This window comes from Camelus dromedarius, chromosome 31 (genome assembly GCF_036321535.1).
Source record: "Camelus dromedarius isolate mCamDro1 chromosome 31, mCamDro1.pat, whole genome shotgun sequence".
Lineage (NCBI taxonomy): Eukaryota > Metazoa > Chordata > Mammalia > Artiodactyla > Camelidae > Camelus > Camelus dromedarius.
The window spans coordinates 2,475,642-2,500,662 of NC_087466.1; the positions used below are offsets into that span (position 1 = coordinate 2,475,642).

General features: G+C 59.2%; 1 protein-coding gene across 1 annotated transcript in view; it reads left to right on the forward strand.

Annotated features, from left to right (window-relative positions):
- Positions 1 to 25,021, forward strand: part of PI4KA (phosphatidylinositol 4-kinase alpha) — a 74,832-nt gene that overhangs the window by 44,684 nt on the left and 5,127 nt on the right. The window contains exons 20-44 of the mRNA XM_031443173.2: positions 2,276 to 2,384; positions 2,625 to 2,761; positions 2,922 to 3,055; positions 3,382 to 3,464; positions 6,691 to 6,761; positions 6,834 to 6,958; positions 8,047 to 8,128; positions 8,289 to 8,372; positions 9,183 to 9,272; positions 10,449 to 10,568; positions 11,880 to 11,972; positions 12,139 to 12,295; positions 12,521 to 12,648; positions 16,561 to 16,719; positions 16,943 to 17,094; positions 18,315 to 18,422; positions 18,732 to 18,859; positions 19,782 to 19,901; positions 20,024 to 20,103; positions 20,193 to 20,386; positions 21,254 to 21,344; positions 21,668 to 21,835; positions 22,397 to 22,450; positions 23,128 to 23,248; positions 24,491 to 24,620. Of these exons, the coding sequence (XP_031299033.2) occupies positions 2,276 to 2,384; positions 2,625 to 2,761; positions 2,922 to 3,055; positions 3,382 to 3,464; positions 6,691 to 6,761; positions 6,834 to 6,958; positions 8,047 to 8,128; positions 8,289 to 8,372; positions 9,183 to 9,272; positions 10,449 to 10,568; positions 11,880 to 11,972; positions 12,139 to 12,295; positions 12,521 to 12,648; positions 16,561 to 16,719; positions 16,943 to 17,094; positions 18,315 to 18,422; positions 18,732 to 18,859; positions 19,782 to 19,901; positions 20,024 to 20,103; positions 20,193 to 20,386; positions 21,254 to 21,344; positions 21,668 to 21,835; positions 22,397 to 22,450; positions 23,128 to 23,248; positions 24,491 to 24,620 (2,918 nt within the window). The remainder of the gene's footprint in view (positions 1 to 2,275; positions 2,385 to 2,624; positions 2,762 to 2,921; positions 3,056 to 3,381; positions 3,465 to 6,690; positions 6,762 to 6,833; positions 6,959 to 8,046; positions 8,129 to 8,288; positions 8,373 to 9,182; positions 9,273 to 10,448; positions 10,569 to 11,879; positions 11,973 to 12,138; positions 12,296 to 12,520; positions 12,649 to 16,560; positions 16,720 to 16,942; positions 17,095 to 18,314; positions 18,423 to 18,731; positions 18,860 to 19,781; positions 19,902 to 20,023; positions 20,104 to 20,192; positions 20,387 to 21,253; positions 21,345 to 21,667; positions 21,836 to 22,396; positions 22,451 to 23,127; positions 23,249 to 24,490; positions 24,621 to 25,021) is intronic.

A 25,021-nucleotide genomic window follows, 5' to 3' on the forward strand; every position in this document is an offset into this window, starting at 1 on the left:
TTGTTGTCAGTCATGTTGGTACTGGAGGCGTGACCATCCCCCCCGTCAGCTCTGGGGCCCAACTATATCGGGGTGGCGGCTCTCATGCTCCCCTGGGAGTGGAGTCCTCTCTTCCCCTAAGTGGTCGCAGCTTCTGACCTGGCCCAGGGCATCATCCCGTGAGCCTGTTCCTCTGTGGGCAGAGGCAGAGACAGCACGGGGGTCACTGTGTCCCGGGTGGTGCTTCCCACCCTCACATCCACCCCAGCAGGTCTTCACGGGGGCCCAGGCCCGGGCCGTCCACACGCGGGGGTCATCATGTCCTGGGCGGTGCTTCCCACCCTCACGTCTGCTCCGACAGGTCTTCTTGGGGGCCAAGGCCTGGGCTGCCCGCATGGGGGGTGTCTCTGTGTCCCGGACAGTGCTTCCCACCCACACGTCTGCCCCAGCAGGTCTTCACAGGGGCCTGGGGGCTGGAATCATTTTCAGTTTCAGTTTGTTTTTGGCCTCATGATTTAAGCATTGCTATCAGAACACCCTGGCTTGTGGGGGAGCACTGCATCGCACAGCTGCCTCCTGACCTCTATTCCTCAGCATGTCTGGCAGGGTTGTCCCCAGAGACCTTCTGAAATGAGAGCGGGCCTTGGGGGGGGGTCTGCAGGTGTGTCACATGGAGGGGCCTGGGGAGTCTGGCATGTCAGGGCGGTCATCGTGTTCAGGGAAGCGTGGCTGTGGGGCTGGTTTAGCACCCAGGAGCTCTGGTCGTGGGTATGCAGTCTTCAGCGCTGATGCCCTTGTGCCCGTGTGACCTCCCTGCATCCTGGCTTCTGGGGGCACTGCCCACCGCTCCCCGATCTCCATCTTGTTCCCTCGGACCTGGGTGCCCCGACCCCTCTCCCCGCATCCGCTCGTGTTCTTCCTGGATGGAGGGCAGGGCTACACCCCTGGCAGAGGTGCCTGTGACAGTTACAGAGACCCAGCCAGTGAGAGGCAGTGACCTGGCGCCTGCACCCCAGAGCCGGGCCCCTAGCCCTTCTCCCCAGCCCCGCTGTCCTGGGCCCACTGACAGGCCGGGAGCTCCGGGCTTCTCCCCCGCCCCGCGCTCCTCCCCGTCCTCGGCACCTGCCCACGGCTCCCTGCGCCCCAGCCTCCACTGGCCTCCCTGTGATCGCAGGTCTGCAGCAGGACCCTCGAATGCGCAGACAGCCTCCAGGAAGAAGCTGGAAAGTCCTGCCACCCCAGCCACCCAGAAATAATCGTGAACACGTGGCAGTTTTTCCTCCTCCTTTTTCTATGTGTGTGTAAATCTATATGGTATTCATATATTTTACATTTTTTTCACTTAACACGTTATGAACTTTACTTGTGTTACCAAATATTCTTTAAAGAAATGATTTTTAATATGCTTTATTTAAATGTCCTTTTCAGGTAGACTTACAGTGTTTTCTGTTTATATTGCTATTATCACAGATGTTATATTTTTGTGCCTAAATCAGGTACTTTTCTGATAGATTCCTGGAGATGGCACTTTAGGTAAAATGTTGGGGATATTTAGTTTTTGGATGCACATTTCCAAACTGCTCTCCAGAAAGCATTGTATTGATTTATAGCCCTACCTGCCCACCCGGCTCTGCCCGCCCCTCCCGCAGCCATAGGCATCCCCTGGCCCCCTGGCCCTAGCCAGACATGCTTGGCACTCATGGATCCTAAGTGTCTGAACTGCAAAGCCCGTCACACAGGTTGGTTATCACTGTGGGGCTTGACTTCCACCAGGGGCTCTAGTGAGGGTCCACTCGTCCTGCCGGGTCTCCCCTGTCACACGGGCGGGACATGGTCCGGGCAGGGACGCAGGGACTCCAGCCCTTACCCCCACCCCCAGGTGACACTGTTTTCACCTGCTTCACACTTTAGGGTCCCGCCCAAGGTCACTGCAGCCACTTCTCCACTCGCACGTTCCTCAGACCTCCTGTCTCTTCCTGCCTCAGCCTTTGCCCCACAGTCCTGGGGAACATCCAGACCAGGGAGCCCTGGGATGGTGGCCTGCCTGCCTCCTGCCCTGACGAGGCAGCCAGGCTTCTCCCCCCAGCACGGCGCCTGCTGTGCACACTGGACGCTCAATGGACTTTTCCTTCTGAAGGAGTGTGAACGGGAAGCTTGCCCGAGGGCTGGTCCCTGCGCAGCCGGCCCAACGGCTTCCTTGAGAGGCAACTTGGAGAAGCCTCGGTCTCACGGCTCCAGGTTTCAGAGTTTCATATACAAATAAGGTCCTTTTTTCCACCTCTCCTCGGCTGGTCAGCTCACCCGACGGTTGCCGCCCATCAAGGAGGCGAAGCCGCGGCTGCAGAAGCTCTTCCGGGACTTCTGGCTGTACTCTGTGCTGATGGGGTTCGCCGTGGAGGGATCAGGTAGGGGAAGACTGGGCAGAGTGCGATGGAGGTGACTGGTGGTAGCTGTGCCCAGGTGTCTGCAGTGTTCCTGGAGTGGGTTAGGGCTCTGAGGACACCACCTGCCTTAGGAAATCCTGCCTAGGGTAGGAGACAGGATGATGTCTGCACCCCATTCTGGGGACAGTTACCTCAAGCAAAGGGCCCCCGACTCCAGAACCTGTGAGCTGGAGGCAGCCCACGAGCTGTGCTCTCTTGCAGGACTCTGGCCAGAGGAGTGGTACGAGGGTGTCTGTGAAATAGCCACCAAGTCCCCCCTGCTCACCTTTCCCAGCAAAGAGCCTCTGCGGTCTGTCCTCCAGTACAACTCGGCCATGAAGAATGACACAGTCACCCCTGTAAGGACCTCGTCTGCCGGGACGGGTGGTGCAGGGCAGGGTCTCCTGAGCAGTGAGAGCCAGGCCTGCCAAGTGCTTGCTCACGCGCCTGGCCCTGGGGTTCGTGTCCCAGGGGGCTGCCCCTGCCCTGGCCCATGTGAGCCCCACGTTCGCCCTGCAGGCCGAGCTGAGCGAGCTCCGTGCCACCGTGGTCAACCTGCTGGACCCAGCCCCCGAGGTGACCGCCCTCATCAGCAAGCTGGACTTCGCCATGTCCACCTACCTGCTGTCCGTGTACCGACTGGAGTGCATGAGGTGGTGGCCCCTCCTCCCCTGCGCTCGGGCTTCTCTTACAGCTGCGCACCTTGCACGGGTGGGGCCCTGCTCAGGTCCTCCCCAGACACGCACACTGGGCACAGGGAGCACTGCCTCTCAGGTTGGCGGCTGCCTGTTGTAGGCTCCCGTCGCTGGACACTCAGCTGATGCTGTTGGAACCCGCGAGACCTGTGGTCAGCGGGGGACGGCTGGGATGTAGGCGTAGGACCGTCTGTCCTCGTGGCCTCGCCAGCCTGCCTGGGCAGGAGCATGTCTGGTGGGAGGGCCTGGGGCCTCACCTTTCCTCGGGGCTGTTTTCTTGCCAGGGTTCTGCGCTCCACAGATCCCGATCGCTTCCAGGTGATGTTCTGCTATTTTGAGGATAAAGCCATTCAGAAGGACAAGTCTGGTGAGTGGACGGCGTGCGCCCTTGTGAGCGAGCTTTCCCACTGTGGGAAGGGCTGCTGCTCCCGATTTTCTCTCTCTGTGGACACAGCACTGTTATGAAGCTTTGTCCCACCCTGGGAAGATCAGGATAAAAACGCATAATCTTAAAAAGTCCTCTTTCTGGCTCTACCTCTGCTGCGGGGGGCCCTGCATCTGTGCACAGATTCCCTGTAGCCCCTGATTTCAGTCCCTTGTGCTGTTCTCTGCTGGACAGGCCCTGGGCGTCTTCATGACCAAGGCCCTGCCCTTCTTTTCCAATGTCTACAGCTGGGGAACTGAGAACCAGGCTTCAGGGCTCCCAGCAGACAGATGGCCATAATACGCACATGGGCGCAGTATTTTTTATTATTTTGCTTAAAAGAAGGGAAAATATCTTAGAACATATATATCTAAATACACTGGGAGATACATTTCTGTATCTCATATGTGCGTTTTATGTTTATACACGCACACACGTATGCAGTGTTTTCTCCTGTATTTGTGGAGATGTGTAGCTGTTTCTCTCATGTAAAGAGGGAACAGCAGGAAAGAGCCATACGTCCAGGGAGAGGCCAGGTGCCCACCATTAGGTCTCAGCGCCCAGGCAGGAAGGGCACCCAGCAGGTGCAGAGGTGTCTGTGCAGCAGCCAGTGGTGCTGGTTAGCCGAGAGCAGAGAGCTCGCTGTGGGGCACCGCCCCGTTCCTCATTGTGGGGGCTCCCTCCTGCTGGCCACGAGGAGACCCCACCTCCTTCCCACCCACATTTCCATCAGGCCAGGCCAGCAGGTCAGGACCTGGGGGCCACATCCTCCTTTTCTGGGAAAGTTTCGAAATACAAAAAAAGTCTGTGTGAAACACAAAGACTCGCAAGTCCCCAGCTGCAAATGTCCTCAGACCCTGAGCTCACAGGGCCTCTGGGGGACCTGTCACAAGGACCACGCTCAGGACAGAAAGACCATTAAACTCTCATATGGTTTCAAAATGTTACTGTTACAGTAACCCTAGTGAGGCAAACCCAAGATAAGATTTGGAATAAAAACATGCAGGAATGTTAAAATGGAGGCAGTGAAAAAGGAACGTTAAATGCACTGTGCAGGCACCATTTGCCCATTTTAGCACAAGGACACTGGTGAGGTTCGGTGTCATTGTGTCGGGGTGTGTGCTGATTTATAAGGTACTTAAAAACTGAAGAGACTCTGAAATGTTAGGCCTATGCTTTAATTAAATGCTTAGAAGACTTGTGACTAAGTTTATAATTGTGCTTAAATATTTGAGGAAATTTAGTGTGCTTGATCCACAGATTTTTAAATGTATTTCACTTTAATAATGCATTTATTCCAACAAACAGTATTAGCAATCATTTCAGGTTTTCTTACGGTAGAGGGGGAGGGTATAGCTCAGTGGTAGAGCACATGCCTAGCATGCACGAGGTCATGGGTTCTATCCCCAGTACCTCCATTAAATAAAACATAATAATAATAAATAAACTTAATTACCTCCCGCCCCCCCCCCCAAAAACTTAAGAAACTAGTTCCTAAAATGTTAAGGGAATTATTCACAAAATTGTTACTCTTTTTAAACAAATAACTGTTTTTATTGATGGCAAAAAGAGTTGGCTTTTCAGATTCAGCGGGACAGTGTGTTTACTGTTCTTGAAGGCATGTTTTGGAGTCACGCCTTCTGGAATGTCCTGGCCTTGATGCACTTGTTCCTACAGACACTCCCCGTCTGAACAGCTTTGTTGTTTTTACACAGTTCGCTCATCTGTCCTCTAAGGGCCTGTGGATGAAGGGTTTTTTTTTGTTTTTTTTTTTTTAACAAACTTTGCTGATTTGCTGGGTCCGTGAATGCTGATTAGCGGTGTGGGTAAATATTTCGAGGACTGCTGCGTGCTAATTCCGAGATGAGTACGTTCAGATGAATATAAGCGCTGTGGGCCGCGGGGAGTCCGTCCTCGCCAGAGAAGCTCGTCCCCGCCAGCGAGGGACCAACCCCCAGATCCTTATTGGACTCTCTTCCCCTTCAGTGGAAAAATCAATTCTTGGAGAAGCCATTTGAGAAATCAGCTGAGGGACTGTGAGCGGCTGCTTCCCTAGAGGCCTGCCCGGGTTCCTGGGCTCTCCTGCGGGGAGATTCCCGCGGGGCCGGGCAGGCCGACCACGGGCGGGGGCTCCGGAGCGCCCTCTGCTGGTCACTCGCCACCCTCGCTGAGGACGTGTTTCTTTCGGTTCTTTCGACCGCACCGAGGTTCTCACTGTGCTGTGGCTTCTTCAAGTTGGCTCTGTGCCCCGGGGGCCGCGCGTATGCCCCGTTCCTAGATCTTATTTCCAGAGAGAGTACAGGATGAGTGCGGGGCACCCTCAGTGCTGGACAGTAGGGTCGTGCCAGTCAGACGAGGAAAGAGCATACGTGGTTGTCACAGGTCACAGGAGCCAGCCTGAGAACAGCCAAGTAAATAGTGAGGATTTACAAACCCTACTCACCCGACTGTCGGCCTCAGGGACAGACCCTCCTTGCAGGACTCCGCTTGCCACACCAGAGCCCATTGCCCCAGCTCAGTGAATTTTAGGAGATGGGGTATCTGCACAACCTCCGAGGGTCTACTGGTCACGGTTGGTTTCCACCTGCGTCCGCAGATTCTCTCCAGGAGGTGCTGCTCCCGGCCTCTGCCTGGAGCTGGGGCTGGACTCGAGGCCTGGCTTCTAAGGGTGGAGTCAGGGAGGGGACAGCAGGAACTTGGGAGGTATCCCGGCACTGCGTGCCCAGGGCCGGGAGGTACTGACTGCACTCCGACAACGTGCGACTGGAAGGGCATGTTGCTGAAATACCGCGAGCTTGGTCCACACAGGAGCCAGCACCACACAGGCCCCAGTGGGGGACTTCGGTACAAAGTGCCTGTGCTCCTCAGAAGAGGCCGGAAAGACCAGAACAGCTGGAGACATCAATGCAGACCTGGCAGGGGGGTGGCGAGGAGGCGCTGAGCCAATGCCACCTGGTGTCCTGGGCTGGGTCCTGGGACAGAAGGGGACTTAGTGGGAGACGGGGGATCCAGAGAAAGGCTGGAGTCCAGGTGGCAGTGCAGTGTCACTGCAGATGACATGTGACGTTGGGGAGGCTGGGGCGACATGTGGGACCCCGTGCTCACTCTGTAAACCTAGAGAGCAGCCAGGGTGGGTCCCTGCCCGCTGACAGCCGGCCTCCCATTTCAGGGATGATGCAGTGTGTGATCGCTGTTGCGGACAAAGTGTTCGACGCCTTCCTGAACATGATGGCAGATAAAGTAAGCCTTGTGGGAGCCCTGCGTGTCTGCCAGCACCTCGGGGTGCCTGCTACCTGTCTCTTCCCAATGCAGGCCAAGACCAAGGAGAACGAGGAGGAGCTGGAGCGGCATGCCCAGTTCCTGCTGGTGAACTTCAACCACATCCACAAGAGGATCCGGAGGGTAGCTGACAAGTACCTGTCTGGTCTGGTAGACAAGTGAGCCCTCTTCCCTGCTGCTGCTGCTATGTGTGTGCGCATGTGTGCACATGTGCATATGTAGACCTGGGCCGCAGGGGTTGTGTCCTCCTTGCGTTCTCAGTACAGAGAAAAGTGGAGCCAGTTACGGCCCTCCAAGGGCAGTGCAGCCTCCACAGGGTGCCAGCCAGTGAGGGTTCAGTGGCCCAAAATGTTCCCTGTTCTGAGCCGTCAGTGTTACTTACATTGGGTGTTGAGTCTCCCACTGTCCCAGCCCAGAGCCTGGCCAGAGGCCCCCAGGGGAACGGGTATCTCCCAGGCCCCTCGGGAGGAGGCGAGCCCACCCTGAGCCAGCTCCACACTGGCTCTCCTTGCTGCACCGGAGCAACGGCAGACTCACGGGATGTCCCCCACGGATGCCGGCCCTCAAAGTGGGCTGGGCAGCCTCCTGGCAGCGTGAAAGCCAGAGGCTGTTGGGCCTACCCACAGCTCTCCAGGGTGTCCCTGGAGCTGCAGACACACACACAGCGTGTCTGAGCTGCGCCTCCGAGCTGGGGCCACAGCGTGTCCCAGCCATGCGGCCTGCTCCCCTTGGCCTGGGGCCACCATGCTCCGAGCAGCTTCTTCTCTGTACCCCAGGTGTCCTGCAGATATAGGTGACCCTTGAACAATGTGGGGTGTTATCAGTGGTAAATACTGCAGTGGTTCCCGACCCGCGGGTGTGGAACCGCAGAAACGGCGGCCAACTGTAAGTTATACTTGGGCTGTATGAGCGGGGGTTGGTGCCCCCACCCGTGTTGTTCAGGGGTCACCTGTACTGCTGTTTTCCTCAGGAGCTTTGATGTGAGGGCCGGAGAAGCCCTGCTTGGGGATGAGGGAGGGGCCTGGCCCGTGTGTGACCAGGACAGCAGGGTTGGGCTGGAGTGGTCACTTGGGGCTGTGTCTGCCATGAGGAGGGCCTGGCAGGGCCTGGGGAGCGCTTCCCACTGGGCACCCACCTGGGGGCCTCCTGGCTTCCGACCCTTGCTGGGCAGCGGGAGGCGGGGTTTAAGGAGCACAGTTCCTCGGGGAACGGGCTCCTGGGCCCTAAGTAGGGGCTCTGGGTGCAGGTTCCCCCACTTGCTCTGGAGTGGGACGGTGCTGAAGACCATGCTGGACATCCTGCAGACACTGTCCCTGTCACTGAATGCCGTGAGTGTCAGGCTAATTCCTGCCACAAGCAGGGGTGGGGGTGGGGGTACAGGTCCCCGTGGGGCATTTCCCAGTCAGCGTCTGCAGCGGGTTTGGGAGGCAGGCCCTGCTCACAGAACGGCTCCAGGAGGGCAGTTGGAAGATGGACTTGTGCTTGCAGGACATTCACAAGGACCAGCCCTACTACGACATCCCCGATGCCCCGTACCGCATCACCGTCCCTGACACCTACGAGGCCCGGGAGGTAGGCAACCCCCCCACCGCCACTTGGTCTGTCCGCTCGCTTCCTGGTTTGGCTGCCAGGCAGTTCTCAGCTGCCTTGCGGTTTATGGTGTCTCAAAGTTGTGTGAGTGTCCAGTGCTTGGCCGCTCAGAGGTGCTCTGGCTGCTGCTGTGCTGGGCAGGCCCCACGACTTGGGCTTTGTGCTGCATGTGGGTCTCAGCCAAGCAGACAGCCCCAGGGAAGGAGGATGTGCTGAGTGGGTCTGACACAGAGCCCTCACTGTGGCAGATTGAATCTAGGCTCAGACCACAGCCTAGGGCTGGCCCACATCCCAGCCTTGGCACCTCCCCTCCCCACAGGAGCCCTGGTGACAACGGTCACAATGTTAGCCTGCTGGGCCACTGTGGCCAAGGTCCTCAGCGTGATGGATGAAACAGCAAAGGTCTAGCCCCTCCTCGTCCTGAAGGCTGGAGGTCTGAGGTCAAGGTGTTGGCAGGGCTGGTTCCTCCAGAGGCCCCTCTCTGTGGTCTGTTGATGGCGCCCTGTCCTGTACCCCCATGTGGTGGTCCCTCTGTGCAGGACTGTGTCCTAATCACGTCCTCTTGTAAGGCTACCTGTCACGTTGATCAGGGCCACTCTCACGACCCCACTTGACCGTAATCACGTCTTTAAAGATTCTTTGTTCTTTAAACACAGTCATGATTTGAGATGCTGGGGTTAGAGCTTCAGCACGGCTCCAGGGACACAACTCAGCCCTCGGGGTAACTGACCCCAGGGGTAGCTGGCTGGTGGCAGTTGGGAGGCACTGACAGGTAGGCCATGTCTCTTGCAGAGCATCGTCAAGGACTTCGCTGCCCGCTGTGGAATGATCCTCCAGGAGGCCATGAAGTGGGCGCCCACGGCCACCAAGTCCCACCTCCAGGTATCTGCCTAACGTCACCCAGGGGCAGCCTCAGTGAGCTCCTCCCAGAGGGCTTCACACAGACAGCCTGCTCGAAACACACACCACACTGCCATGGGAGAACAAACCAGAAACGTGGGTCCAGGGCCTGCGGGGTAATAGCACCTGTGAGTGAGCAGTGAGCGTGCAGGTCGGGGCAGGAGAGCAGGTGCCGGGGTCCAGGGTGGGTGGCCTGGGGAGCTGACCACCACAGCAGATGAGGTGCCGGGTTTGGGGCAGTGCCAGGTTTGGGGCAGGGCCTGGGGCTGCCTGCAGGCTGGGTGCCCAGGGGCTCACATGCCAGCGGGAGCGGTGTTTCCAAGGGGTGCCCTGCAGCCCCTAAGCCCAGGGCTGAGGGAGGCCAGCACAGTGGGGGCAGAGTCCAGGAGACGTGTAGCTGCGTGTGAGGCCTTCCAGACTGGCCGTAAGTTCACATGACTGCCCAGTGAGCCATCATTGAGGTGGTCAAGCAGACACACAAAAATGCCGCCATGTGGGAGAGCAGGGGGGTCCCTTCGAAGGGATCAAAGACGAGAAAGGCCACTAGGAGCAATGTGGTTGGACCACAGCAGGTGTGTTGAGGGGGCTTGTAAAATTGACCTCGGGAACTGGTCAGGATAGAGCTGGTGTGAATCTGGGATGGGCAGGGCCGGGGCTCCCAGCGCCTGCAAGGACCTGGGGTGTGCCCAGGGGACCCGAGGCTGCCCCTCCACAAAGACGTAGGAGCTGGGAGGATGCAGCCCTTGGGGACAAGCAGCTGTGACTTGGTGGTGGCCATCCACCACACAAGGTGGCATTCTCCCGAGTGCTTGCTTTTCAGACGGTCCATGTTCCTTAGGCTCATGTGGAGGACAGGGCCCAGCTCTGTGGCTATGGTCTCAGGCGGGAAGCCCCCTTTCATTCCTAGACGGGGTCAGCGGGAGGCCTGGCCCAAGAGGGAAGAGCATGATGCGCTTGAAAGAGCCTTGCCACTCCCCCAGACACCCCCATGTGGCCCAGGCCCTCCGTCCCCCACCCCCTGGGGTCAGAGGGGCTTCAACCCAGCCAGGCAGCAGGGCTGACCCCATGTTGGAGCCAGGGTGTACTTTGGTATCCCGCACCTATTTCATGGAGGCTTGTTTTCACCTTTAAAATCAAATGGCATGTCCCCTGTCTCAGGAATATCTGAACAAGCACCAGAACTGGGTGTCTGGACTGTCGCAGCACACGGGGCTAGCCATGGCCACCGAGAGCATCCTGCACTATGCTGGCTACAACAAGCAGAACACGACTCTCGGGGTACGTCATCCTAGGAGCCCCGCACAGGGAGACCAGGGCAGAAACAGAGATTTTCTCAAGAGCCCGGGCCTCTGTCTGCAGCAGACCCTAGACCCAGAGGGGAGCGCACGCGGGGACGGGTGTTCCTGCACAGAGTGTGTGACGAGGGCTAAGCTTGGTTTGTTAGCGAGGTCAGGTGTGGGTTTTTGTGTGTCCATGAGAAGTGTTCTGTGGGACATGGTCAGGCTGACCTGGATGCCTGAGGACCCCCTCGTCGCCTTCAGCTACATCCCCCTATCCTCAGCTTCATCTCGAGGTTAATTTAGGGGCCTGCACTGGGTGGTCCTTTCAGGGCCAGATCAGAGCTTTACCTCGAAGCCGGTGGTTGATAATGGTGACCGACCGGACGGGCAGTGCTGTGTTGGCATCTCCCAGCCTGGGATCCGTCGGAGCTGAGGTGGCTGTGTGCACGCCTCTGCTGCCCACTCTGGGGTGGGTGGCGGCTGGCCCCCCAGTCAGGAAGGGAGGAGCCCATTAGGCAGGCTGGGCGCATCAGGGCCTATGCGGTCACCTGGGGTCACTGTGCTTTCTTTGAGGACACAGGCATCCTGCACACGGCCCACAGGGCCAGGCTCAGGCAGGGTCTGTGGATTGACGCTGCCCCATCTTTGGGCTCTGCGGGGCCAGGCAGTTCACCCTGGGTCTCTCCAGATTCTGAGGACACAGGCAGAGATGGGGCAGGGTTCAGATAAGCTGGTGTGTAGGAAGTGTGCTGGAGGGACATGAGGCAGGTGGAGTGGGTGGGTCCTACCGGGGTGGGGACAGGAGCACCAAGGCCCCGAGTCTTGGGGGACAGGAGGCAGGCATGAGGCTGAAGCGGAGGAACAGGGCTGGTGTGATCCTTTGGCCCGTCTGTCCCCCATGGTCTGCCTTCTCACTCGGGAGTGTGGGCAGCCAGGGGTGTGCCAGCCCCACTGGCCACCGCACTCGCCTTGGCCACCTTCCCCGTCTTTGGGCACGGTTACCAGCACGTGCCACCTTGGAGGCCAGGGCTCCCCAGGACCCCATGCAGTTTCTGTGGGAAGAGCTGTTCTCCTGTCACTGGGCAACAGCAGCCAGGATGCACTGGGGGCTGCAGTCAGCCTGCCTTCTGGAGGGATGCTTGGAATAGAACCTTGAAAATCCTCCGTGCAGCCTGCAGAGCAGAGGGCGTTCAGAAGTGTTTTATTTTAACAACCGGGTCTGGACTTGATGTCCTACCTGGGGCTTAGACCTCAGAGTAGCCCGGCAGACATGCCTGGGTGCCCGGTAACCGTCAGTGTCTGTCTGCAGGCAACCCAGCTGACGGAGCGGCCAGCCTGCGTGAAGAAGGACTACTCCAACTTCATGGCATCCCTCAACCTGCGCAACCGCTATGCTGGCGAGGTACCCCGCCTGGCGGGAACGGCTGGTGTCTAAAGGACAGGCTGTAGGGAGGCTGTGTGCAGGGGGGCGAGCCTGTCACTCTGTGGAGATGGGATGGGGGTGCCTGCATAGGTGGGGCGGCCAAGCCTGGCCCAGGGCCCCTCCGCTGATGGCACGCTCCCTGCAGGTATGTGGGATGATTCGGTTCTCAGACGCCACTGGCCAGACATCCGACCTGAACAAGATGATGGTTCAGGAGCTGAACGCAGCGCTGGACCGGGGTGACCCCCAGCACTACACACAGGCCATGTTCAAACTGACGGCCATGCTCATCAGCAGCAAAGGTAACCCTGGGCTGGTCCGTAAACGGCAATGCCCCGCCAGCCCAGGGAGCCAGCGCTCCCCAGCCTAGGGAGCCGGCGCCCCCCAGGGCAAGATCTCTGGGCATCTCGCTCGGTGGGAGCAAACAGAAGGCTGTTGCCCCGCTGGTGCCGACTACTCTGCTGACTCGGGGAGGCCGTGGGCTGGGCCACAGACGGAACCTCTGAAGGGCGTGTATTTGGTTGCAGACTGTGACCCACAGCTGCTTCGTCATCTGTGCTGGGGCCCACTCCGGATGTTCAACGAGCATGGCATGGAGACTGCCCTGGCCTGCTGGGAGTGGCTGCTGGCCGGCAAGGACGGGGTGGAGGTGCCGGTAAGGCCCTGGTGTGGCCAGCTCAGCTCTAGGGGGTGGGCTGAACAGACAGAGAGCAGACCCTGGCCCTCAGCGGACAAGCTTGGAGACCCTGGGCAAGCCCCTCCCCTGCAGGGCCTGGAGTCAGACCAGGACAGTGACACCTAGCTGCAGGACTGTGGGGACAGAGGGCATGTGTGTGAAAGGACCAGTGGTGCTGGGGGCTGTCGTTTGTCTGGAGCACGGCAGGGGGAGCCATTTCTCTGAGAGCGGATGTGGTCGCGGTGCTGTTGGTCCGCAGGACGGTGTCTCAGCCTGCTACCTCAGGGAGGGGGGCCTCCTGGGTCTGTATTTCTAGAGTTGCTCGGGGGACCACAGGGAAGGTCACAGACGCCCTTTCAGCTGATTGGGTGAACACCAAAGGACTGAATTATTTTTCAAAGATCCTGTTAATTTCCAAGGTAACAGGAAATTTGACACTTTTTTGACTTGTTTCTTAAGATAAGTTGAGATAAGTGGTCAAAGGGGGCATTTTATGTGTTTTGCCCCCCGAGGGACATTGGATAAGTTCCAAGGAAGAAATTGGGGTGCCCCAGGCAGTGTGGTGGCAGCAGTCTTGATACCCCTCGTTTGCCAGGCATGTTACGACTGCCCCTAGTTTGTGTCTGGCACACCCTGCAGAGCCTGAGGCGATGGGAGAGGCCCCTCTCAGGAGGGGAGTCGTCTGGGCCCCGGGCTCTGGGCGCGGCCAGCTCTGCAGTTGCCAGGGGCACAGGGCTCTGGTCTGCAGGGTGTGGTGATGACGGGCTCCCCGCAGTCTTAGTGCGGAGACCACAAGCTGGTCTGGCGCCTGGCAGGCTTGGTGCTGGCTCACTGGGCTGCAGGGCGTGCTGCCGCGTGGCCATCGTCACTGTGGGGAGGGGGCCCCCTCCTGGCCCCACAGTCATGGCTGGACCCCCTTCGAGCTCTGTTCTTGCCTGTTTCACGCTGCGTGAGTCACTCTCCTCGTAATGGGGCTGTGTGTGTCCTTAAGGGGAAAACCTTTCAGCGAAGTCAGGAGGATGCTTTAAGCTGTGTTCACGTAGCAGCTAGTTGTCTCCATCCCTCACGCGCTTCTGTAAACTCCCCGTGTCCCCACCCCACCAGGAGCGCCCCAGCAGACTCCCGCCCAGCCCGCCTCCATCTCACGCAGGAGGCGCTTCTCCTGGGTCCGCCATCCTGGGGCCTGAGTGGACGGTTCTGTGGGTTGGTTGCCTTTGGCACCTTACATATGTCTGTTGTCTGCTGGCTTGTGTTGTTTCCGGGAAAAAATCAGCAAATTATCATCATTTCTCAATATGTGCCATAATTGGGGTTTTTTAAAGCTACTTTTAGGGTATTTCTCTTTGACTTTTAATAGTTTTAAGTATGATGTGCCTGGGTGCAGTTTTCTGCGTATTTTATGTTTGCATTCACTGAACTTCTTAAATTTAGAGATTTCAGGTTTGTCATCAAACTTGGAAAATTTCACGCTACTAGTTTATAAAAGACACTTTTTGCCCCATTCACCTTTTTTTCTCACTTGGGTTCCAGGGACACTTGTGTTGGTGACCTTGTGACAGCAGCATTGTCCACAGGTCACAACCTTCAGTTGTTTTGGCTCATTTTAACTGGCCTGCCTTCCACGTCCCTGGTACATTCTCCTGCCTTAGTCATTCTGTTATCAAACCATATTTTATTTATTTCATTTGAGATAACAATTCTCAGATAAAGGATTTGTTTTTTCACACTTCATATTTCTTTGCTGAGACTCTGTGTCTCCACTTTTTCTATCTTTTTCAATAAATCTTAGGACATATTTATAATAATTACTTAAAATGCTCATCTAGTCAGTCACTTCCAGTATCAGGGTCATCAGTGAGTCAGTTTCTGTTCATTTTTTCTTTACTGTGTTGATGTCTGTGCCGGTGGACCTGCCACTGTGTGGGGCCGAGCGCGGAGGCGCAGGACCCTGCGCTTTGTTTTCTTGGGGAGGAGGGTCTTCTCGTGTCTGGCAGCTGAAATGAGGCTCACACCCCGAGGGACTAGTCTTGGCCAGAAGGGTGTGTTCCTCCTGCCGCACCCCGACCTTCGCATCCCTTTTATCTTTTTTCCAGCAAAATTAGGAGAGGGGTCGTGGAAGGATTTTTATGCCAAGCAAATTGCTCTCATTTGGGGTCTTCCAGATTGTCCCCCGCCCCTGCCGTCAGCCGTTGCTCAGCCCTCAGCAGTCCTGCCCACCTACTCGTCCAGACCCAGCGTGCCCCTAGCCCTGAGCTGCTGGCTCCCTGCTCCCCAGGGAGAGATCTCTGGAAGCCGGTCCTGGTGGCTCTCCTCCCCTGCCACAGACACGTGTGGGTCTTACGTTACCTACGTCTCACTTCCTCTGACCCCCCACCTCTGTGAGGACCCGCTGTCCAGGCCCAGCTGCGCGCAGCCCTAGAGTGAGGCTGTTCCACCTCTGTGTCTTCAAAATCTCTGGATTTGGGTTTCTTCTTTCTTTGTTATGTGGTAACACGTGCTTGTCAGGGAGAAGGCAGAAGGCACGAGTTCATTGAGAACAGCAGCCACCCAGGGCCCTGATTTCAGCGGCAGGCTTGCTGCGTCCTGTGGGGAGTCAAAGCGTGAGCAAGCCTACCGATCTGGTCCAGGGAAGGCCTGGGCTGTGGTTCCACGGAGATCCCTGGTTCGGGGCTCAAGTCTGTGCCCTGAAACAAATGAACCAGGCTGCTGGCTCTGTGACACCCACAGTCCCCATGGCATCTCTTAGCCCCTTTCATATGCCCCGCAGTGATCCTCACAGATGGTTTAAAGTATGTCCAGAGTCTGTCCCCAGCCCAGCCTCCCGTCTCCCCTCTCCTGGCCCCTCCACCTTCCCCACACGTGGAGGGAGTCCAGAAAACACAGGTCTGATAGGGGCCCTCCAGCGCCCACCCCTTCCAAATTGCTGCACAGCACACTCACTCTTCCCAGTCCCTACGGCTGCTCGCCCTGGCAGACAGCAGCGTCCACTCTGTGGGTGGCTTCTCACCGCCGTGGACGGGGTTGTGTGGGGGGCCTCATTCACACTCGTGCCTGGAGCCGGAGGGCAGTCTGGGGTCGAGGTGGCGACCAGGTCATGGGAGGAAGGGCGGGTGAGCAACCTCTGCGGGTTGTCCCTTGCCCTCCACACGTGACACGTGTGGCTGCAGGGCCTTGACCTCCTCTGAGCATGAACTGTCCTCCCTTCAGGGCCCCCCGGTGGCCTCTGTCTCCAGGCAGGAAGGCGGGCAGAGGGCACCACCTGCCCCACTCTCTTCCTCAGGGCTCCCCTGCTGTCTTCCTCGTGGCACTGCTGAGCGCCGTAGCTCCCCCGCCATCAGGGAGCTGGGCCAGGGTACCTGTGATGGGGAAAGCTCTGTGGTCACCTCCCCGCAGGCGGTCTGGATACCCTTGAAGGAGCTGCCAGTGTTGTCAGGCCAGCGAAGTTGGTCCCCTGCGAAGCCCTCAGCCAGGCTGCTGGGGTCATGAAGTCCATGTTGGGTGGAGAAGAGGCACTGGGTCCCGGAGCCAGGGTCCGGTGCTGCCCCCACCAGCCCAGAGGCCCTGGGCAGGTGACCTCCTCTCTGGGAGCAGAGGAGCTTCCAGGACCATCAGGCAGGCTCAGCCAGGTGTGCTGTCACAGGTGGTCTGAGGGACACGGAATGCGGCCTGGCCCTGGTTCCAGAGTGGGCTTTTTGGTGTTAAAAAAAAAAAAAAAAAAAAGCCTGGGAAGCGGGCTCATCAGAAGACCTTGGGTGATCTTTTCCTTCTTGTGCTTCCCTGGGTCCTCCAGATCGCGCTCTAGAGCACAGGGCCCTTCTACAGCGAACACGCAGTGCCCCCCGCCCTGCCCCACCCCACTGCTAGTGGGTGCTCACCCTCCTGACCTTGCAGTTTCTGCGGGAGATGGCTGGGGCCTGGCAGATGACGGTGGAGCAGAAGTTCGGCCTGTTTTCTGCGGAGATAAAGGAAGCAGACCCCCTGGCAGCGTCTGAAGCGAGTCAGCCCAAACCCTGTGCTCCTGAAGTGACCCCGCACTACATCTGGATCGACGTATGTGCCCCTCCCCGTGCTCCACACGCTCAGCCTGGGTCTGGGTTTAAGACTGCCTTCCCGGGCTGGGGGGGTCCACTTCTCTCAGGCTCTGCCAGCCTCCTCCCCTTCCCACCCGCCCTCCTGTGGGCTGGAGCCCCTCAGGGGCAGGCCCCGCTGACTCGGGGGCGGGCGGCTGGCCCCACGGTATCTCAGCCCACCACAGCGCGCCCCTCCTGCTCAGTTCCTGGTGCAGCGGTTCGAGATTGCCAAGTACTGCAGCTCCGACCAGGTGGAGATCTTCTCCAGCCTGTTGCAGCGCTCCATGTCGCTGAGCATCGGGGGCTCCGCAGGGAGCATGAACCGGCACGTGGCCGCCATCGGGCCCCGATTCAAGTAAGGGACTCTCGGGGGTGGGGTCTGAGCTGCTGGCACCGTGGGCCCACTCCCCCAGGGTTTCCCATGGTTGGTTATTCCTTCACTGGAGACTGAGCCCCCAGTACATGCAGGGCCCCCGGCGATGAGGTCTGCACGTGATGACCTCCTGGGACTGGGGATGGGGGCCAAGTGCTGACCTGTCAGCACAGGGGCACTGCAGGGAGGCGCTTCGCTCTGGGACCTCAGGGACTGGCCGGCTGGCTGGTGGGCAGCCTTTCTACATCGGTTGGGGGTGGGTGGCAGCAGCAGGACTCTGGTGACACAGTGGAGAGTGGAAAGCAGACGGCCGTGTGGCAGAGCCCGGTATGACAGCTCAGGCCAGGGGCCGGGGCACGTTACCCTCCAAGACGCAGACAGAAAACGTCCAACAGTGTCACGCCCTGTGCACGACACCGGCTGCACAGGAGAGGGCACTCAGCCTCCAGGGGACGTGTGACCCAGGGTCCTGAGATCGGGTGCCCTGGTCAGAGGCACTGTGGACACAGTAGGGAGGGGCCGGCCTGGTGTGGGGAGGGGTCTGCAGGTATCTGGAGGGTCGGAGGGAAGGAGGGCAAGGGGCCCCTGTTGGGAGGGGTGCCGCTCCCCCTGCCTGCGCCCCTGCCTGAGCTCTGGACCTTGTTCCTGCAGCCTGCTGGGAGCCGGCTGGCCATGCTTCTCAAACCACAGAGGAGTGCACGTTCTCTGCCCTAATTTGCAGCCTGTCACAGAGCTATACTTTTACAAAATGTAATGGGAACGGGTTAGTGGAAGAGGGTGGGCACTGGATGGCCACGGCCAGGTGAGGTTGCCATGGGAACGAGCAGGGGGCCTCTCAGACCCCAGACCAACACGTCTGCAGGCTGTAGAGTAGCTCTATCTTGCAGAAACCAGGTAAATTGTCTTCCTTTGAGCGTGAATTAAATGTCTACCTTTGTAGCACCAGTAGGTGACTGCACCCCAGGGAGTGGTTTACAGGTAGTTTGTGAGACTGAAGCTTGCGGCCAAGGCACGTTCACACACGCGTCATTTTCCCCCACAAAAGTGAAGGTTTAAACCTTTTCCTAAGACATCGGGTACAACAGTCTGAGCAGTGGTCACCCGGCTGATGCCCCCGCCCTGGCAGGAGAGTCTGCCATGCAGACACGGGCCCTGAGCGCTGGGAGAGCCCGGCCCCCAGACTCACCTGGCCTCCCTCGCAGGCTGCTGACCCTCGGGCTGTCCCTCCTGCATGCGGACGTGCTCCCCAATGCCACCACCCGCAACGTGCTCCGGGAAAAGGTCTACTCCACCGCCTTCGACTACTTCAGGTGCCTGGCCCCCCGCAGCCCGGCGCCCCCATGAGACCGGTCACGTTTCCCCATGGCTCAGCTGACTCCAGAGAACAGACCGGAGGCGGCACAGGGGACCCCGCATCCCTGCCGCCAAGCAGGGGCAGCTGAGAGCTGTGGATGAGGGGTCACCAGAGGGCCCAGAAACTCCCCCTTTCCTGGGCAGGTCACTGAGACAGGGGTTGCTGACTACCCCTCCTGTATTAGGGGACCCCACGTGCCACCTCCCATGGCTTTCTGCCGTGCCTGGCCCCGGGCACACACCTCTTGTCCTCTGGTTGTCTGCAGTTGTCCCCCGAAGTTCCCTACCCAGGGAGAGAAGAGGCTGCGTGAAGACATCAGCATAATGATTAAGTTCTGGACTGCCATGTTCTCGGACAAGAAGTACCTGACCGCTAGTCAGCTCGTTCCCCCAGGTGAGCGCTGTCCTCAGGTGGTGGGGCGAGGCAGGGCGCCCTAAAGGAGCCGGGAGGGCCCTACTGAGTTCCCGGCTTAGCCAGAGGCCCGTGCCTGGCTGGTTGCCTCTCCTCTGGCCCCACTGAGGAGCACAAATGTGCATGGGACTCCGAGCAGATGCCCCCGGCGTGACTTCCCCAGCACCAGCTCATGGCACAGGCACCCCCTGTATGCCCGACAGCTGGCACCAGGTGGAGGCCCAAGTGCCGGCAGGAGTAAGGCATGGTCCACTGTCACCAGGTGGGGGCCAGTCTAGTCCGCTGGTGATTCCAACGTGGAGGGTCACGAGAGCATCCTTTGGCTTGCCTGCAGGGGTAGGGAATGAGGGACAGTTTTCTAGAGGTAGTGACGTGTGAGCTGCATCCCCGAGACTGAAGGGTGGACAGGGTCAGTGAGCAGGCCACAGTCCTCCTGAAGGAAGCCACATTCTCGTTTCTCCAAGCACAGAACTGGTCAGGCATCCAAGTTAGAGGTGCCAAGTGGGGTCTCTGCAGGCAGACCACCAGCAGACAGCCTGACCCCCAGGAAAGGAAAGAAGCAGACACAGTGACTTCCTGAGTCAGCCTCCTGGCTCCACTTGGAACCGGGCAGCCCTTACTCCGGCCCCCGTGGGCCCCAAGTGAGCGCCAAGTTGGAGGACATCTGGGGCCGGCAGTGCCACGGTTCAGGGCAGTGCCTCAGTCTTGCTCTGCTGCGGGGCTCGGCAGACTGTAAGGAACCTTAGAAAGCTTCCATCTGGAACGGTTCATGAGGAACTTGCAAGACACCTGGCTTGTCCCTGGAAGCCGTCACCAGCCATCTCAGTGGCCCTGCTCCCCCATGGCTGCCTTGCCTGAGTCAGAGTCCAGGAGCCTCATTCCAGAACACCGTGTCTGCCTGCAGATAACCAGGACACCCGGAGCAACCTGGACATAGCGGTCGGCTCTCGCCAGCAGGCCACGCAGGGCTGGATCAACACCTACCCGCTGTCCAGCGGCATGTCCACCATCTCCAAGAAGTCAGGTTGGTGGCAGTTTGCTGCTGGGCCCCTTGGGTCCGGTCGCGGACGTCAGGCCGAGGCGGGCAGACGGCATCCTCTGGGTTCTGGAAGGGCTCCAAGGGCGACACTGTGCCCTCCCACCCAGGCATGTCCAAGAAGACCAACCGGGGCTCCCAGCTGCACAAGTACTACATGAAGCGCCGGACCCTGCTGCTGTCTCTGCTGGTGAGCCCGCCGGCCACGTGCACCAGGAGGGCGGGGCGGGGCAGCTCACGGGCCACCAGAGGCCATTGGCGTTTGTCTCGCCTCGCCAGGCCACCGAGATCGAGCGCCTCATCACGTGGTACAACCCACTGTCGGCCCCAGAGCTAGAGCTGGACCAGGCCGGAGAGAACAGTGTGGCCAACTGGAGGTCCAAGTACATCAGCCTGAGCGAGAAGCAATGGAAAGACAACGTGAACCTTGCCTGGAGCATCTCCCCTTACCTGGCTGTGCAACTCCCAGCCAGGTGGGCCCCGGGCACGCCTGCCTGATGAGGGCCTGGCCAGGGTCCGGTGCAGGTGCCTGGGGTGGGAAGAGGGTGACGTGACACCCCCAAGGATGATCAAGGCAGCCATCTTTTAACTCTGGACCTTTGCCCAGTCCTTCTGTGCAGTGGGGGGGCCATCGGCCAGGGGCCCAGCATCCCGGAGCCCGAGGAGGTAATGTCAGGGCACACTCGGGGCCTCCATCTTACTCGTTGAGGAAAGGACAACCCAGGAGGCCATCCCTCCAGGAGGCAGGCCTGGGGAAGCTTTGAGTTAGTTCCTGGTTGTCGTCTTTAAGCAGGGGGCTCCTTCGAGGGGGCGGCAGGCAGCGGAGTGTTCCATGAGCTCTCCTGTGGCAGCTCTTGCAGGGACAGAACTCAGACTGATGGTTGCTGAGGGGCCCCTGTGCTAAATCCCACCAGAGAGACTGTGTCCACCCCGTGTGAATGCGTCCAGGGTGGCCCTTCTTCCCTGTGAGCCCACTCTGCCTACGTAGTCCTAAGTCTGTCCCCTGGACAGGACCGCGGCCTGCCAGGGGTTACCCAGCACCTACCTGGTCTTAGCCTGGACAGTAACACGTGACAGCTCGCACCCACCCTCCCTCCTGCTGAGGTGCCTCTGGCCCACAGGCTGCCACGCTGTGGTGTGGCGCTTTGGGGGCAAGGCCGAGGAGGAGTTCCAGGGAGTTGTGGCTTTGTTATAGCTGAGCACAGTAAACTCTCATGTTCGGGTGACCCGTGTCCATAGCTAGAGTGTCACCTGGTACTGATCTGCATCTCTCAGTTCAGGGCTTCCCTGGTGCCCTGTCTTCCGTGGAGGCAGTGGGCGAGCCGTGTCTGTGCCTGCAGGTTCAAGAACACAGAGGCCATTGGCAACGAGGTGACCCGCCTGGTCCGCTTGGACCCTGGAGCTGTCAGTGATGTCCCCGAAGCCATCAAGGTAACATGGCAGGTGGTGCGCGGGCCTGGCCCTGGGCGCTCAGGCACAGAATGCCTTTGGGGACGCCTGGAAGGCGGCTGAAGCTGCCAACCCCAGTGCTTCCATGAGCCCCAGTTTCCCAGGCCATCCGCTCCTCACTTGAACGTTGACTCCGTTCACTATAGAAAAGCGCTGAACGTACCTCTCAGCTCTTGAAGTCACACTGTTGTACGTGATGTGTCAGAAGCCATCACGAGGGCTTTCTCGTCATCCCTCCTTGGGGCCATCCTACGAGGCAGGGGGGCCGGGGACCGCCCGCCCCAGCCTGTCCCGCTTCCTCCCAGTTCCTGGTCACCTGGCACACCATCGACGCCGATGCACCTGAGCTCAGCCACGTGCTGTGCTGGGCGCCCGCCGACCCGCCCACCGGCCTGTCCTACTTCTCCAGCATGTACCCGCCGCACCCGCTGACCGCGCAGTACGGGGTCAAGGTCCTGCGCTCCTTCCCGCCGGTGAGCTGCCTGCCGGGTGGGCCTGGGGGCTGCTCCCCACGCAGAACTCAGTCCCTCTCAGAGCACCCCTTCACCCCCATGTCTTCAGGGAGTCAGGGAAGGTGGACTTAGTTCTGATTCAGACGTGTTTAGCTTCAGCTAGGGGTCTGGGTTTAGAAGGGGAGTTTACTTGAGTTTGGTTCAGTGGGGGGTGTGGGCACATGGCCCAGGGACCCCATGTAGCAGCCATAGGTTCTAGGACATCCTGAGGTCTGGGTTGGGCTGGTCTCACAAGCAGTCTGCAGTACCCTCCACCCTGACTCCGCAAGCCCGGCAGTGAGCACCCGGGCCCCCTGCTCCTGGTGGGCGTGAGGGAGCCCGCCCCTCCCACTTTTCCCACCAATCCTGTGCTCCAGTCTGTTAGCTGTTTTCCTGGCCATCCTGGGGCTTTTCCCCACTTCTCAGTCCCCCATGGGCAGAGTGACAGCAGGGCCATTCCGATGGGGTGGGTCCCGAGACCTCCGTCCATAGAGCTGTTCTTGCCTCTCCTGGAGTCACAGCCGCTCCCCCTCCTCCCTGCAGGATGCCATCCTGTTCTACATCCCCCAGATTGTGCAGGCCCTCCGCTACGACAAGGTAAGCTGTGCTTGGGAGGCAGGAGAGGTGGGAGGGGCGGGGCCACCCTGTGTCCTGGCTGAGCCTCCATGTGTTCCCTAGCCTGGAGGCTCTGCACTGCAGGCTGAATGTTCGTGGTTCATCTTTAGATCTATTTGCTGGGTTAGAACTGGGTTATTTGAAGCTTGACGAGTATGGGAAGCCCACCCACCCAGGTTGAGGGCCTCTGTCCAAGGGCTGCTCTACCAAGTGGGCCCACAAACCACTGAGGGGAGGGAGAGGCTACCCCCGCAGGAGTCTTCCAGAAAGGACAGCTGCCTTTTTAACCTGGGACATGGGAGTTCAAGAAGTCAGGAGTGGCAGCAAAGAGGTCCTCAGGGGCTGGAGCTGTGCCCCCAGCAGGGAAGTGGGGTTTTCTGGAAGCCACCCCCTCACTCTGCAGTGTCTCTCACAGCAGCTCACAGACGAGCATCCGGGGCCCACCTGCCCCTCCTGAGGCTTGACAACAGCAGAAATCAGTTAGGGTTAGGGGAGAGGACTGAGGAAGCAGAGTTGGCAGATGCCTGCGTTAACACAGACCCCACGGCCAGAAGCCGCTGGGCCCCTGAGCGCCAGGAGTCAGTGCCTGCAGCAGTCAGTGACCCCACCTGGCAGAGCGTGGCCGGGGCTGGGCCAGCCATGACCTTGCCCACCTGCAGATGGGCTACGTGCGGGAGTACATCCTGTGGGCAGCGTCACAGTCGCAGCTCCTGGCACACCAGTTCATCTGGAACATGAAGACCAACATCTACGTGGATGAAGAGGGACACCAGAAAGACGGTGAGCACTCTCCCTCCGTGGTCCCCCACCTTTAACCCCGTCCCAGGTTGCCCGTGGTCCCTCCGCCTTGCGTAACGGGTGCAGGGCAGCCCTGCAGACACCTTGTCTGGCCCCGTGCCCCTGCGGCTCCGTCCAGCAGCTCCTGGCCAGTCACCCCTTGCCTGACCCTGCCGTCCGCGTTGGGACAAGACGGCCCAGGACCCCTCATGCCCTTAAAAAGCACGGAGACCCTCAAAGAGCTTGGGTTTCTGTGCATTTTGTCTGTCTGGGCCCATGAATGTTAGCAATTAAAACTGAGACATTTGAGGGAGAGGAGGATGTAGCTCAGTGGTAGAGGGCATGCTTAGCCCTCAATCTCTAGTCCCTCCTCTTAAAAAAAAATACGTTTAAAAACATAAACCCATTACACGTAAACATCAATAATACACTTTTTTTTAATAAAAATTTAACTTTTAAAGAAATTAGCAAGAGAGGTGGCATGACGGCCTTCTGGTTTGGCAGGCCCATGAGCATCTGCAGGAGACGACAGGGGCCTCCCTCTCTCCTGCGGTCCATCAGCCGGAACACAATGTGGCTGCGGTGACCACAGGAGACTGGGCCTCGCAGATGTGTAGCTGGAGGAGGGAGAGGCACTCTGGTGGTGCCGGGTGCTCCCTGCGGGCACCTGCCAGGACCCTAGCACCCCAACATGCAGGGAAGGGGCTGTGCCCATCCTGTGTCCACATGGCTCACGACCCAGACTTTAAGGTCATGTCTGCAGAGCCCTGGAAGTGTCCCCGACAGAAATGCTTCTAGGTGTTGGGAAACTGTCGGGCAGTCTGTCAAGTGTTCCAAGATTGTGCGGTTGTTTCCTGAAGTGGCAGATTGATTTAGTTCATTTTCAAGAGAGCACATGCTGTGTGCCAAGTGTGAGGTTGGTGCCCCCCTGGTCGTTCTTCTAGGGGAGGTGCTGCTCCCCTGGCAGGGGGCAGGGCACACCAGGGGCGTTCCCGGTGCTTCACTCAGAGCAGTGAAAAAACGCCGGTGGTGTTAGTAAGCTTCAAGGACATGCTTCAGCAGCACCGACTTTTGTCCTCACTGAGAGCAGAGCCAAGAGCGTCCGGGACTCGGGTGACAGGCATCAGCACAGTGAGGAAGGCGGATGAGCTCGGGGCGGGGCCCCTGGGGGTGCCAGCAGCCACCCCGGGGAAGGCTGGGTCAGCAGGGGCCCTGGACCGGGGATCAGCCTCCGTTTCTCTGCAGCTGACATTGGCGACCTTCTGGAGCAGCTGGTGGAGGAGATCACAGGCTCCCTGTCCGGCCCCGCCAAGGACTTCTACCAGCGGGAATTCGATTTCTTTAACAAGATCACCAACGTGTCGGCCATCATCAAGTACGTGGCATTTCCCCCATCCTGACTCATGGGAACTGGCTGGGGAGCTTTACAGACCGGGGCCCAGACCCTGCCGTGGCTGCTTCTGAGGGCCAGCAGGACCCAGGGCTCCTGAGAGCAGACAGACGCACCACATCCAAGCTCCTCACCGGTCTGGTCCCAGCCTGAGGCCACTCTGCCCTCCAGGTTCCCAGGGTCCCAGTGGTGTGAGGAAAACCCGCCTCTTCTGCAGCCCCCACGGTCCCTCCACTGAGTCACCTCCTGCCCCCCACCCATGTGGAGCTGACACTGTTCTTGGACGCCTTGGCCCTGGGTCACCCTCCTCCAGGAGCCTGGTCCCCTGCATTGTCCCCAGTATTCAGGCCTCTCGCACCTTGGTCACCACGGGGCTCCGTCATGTC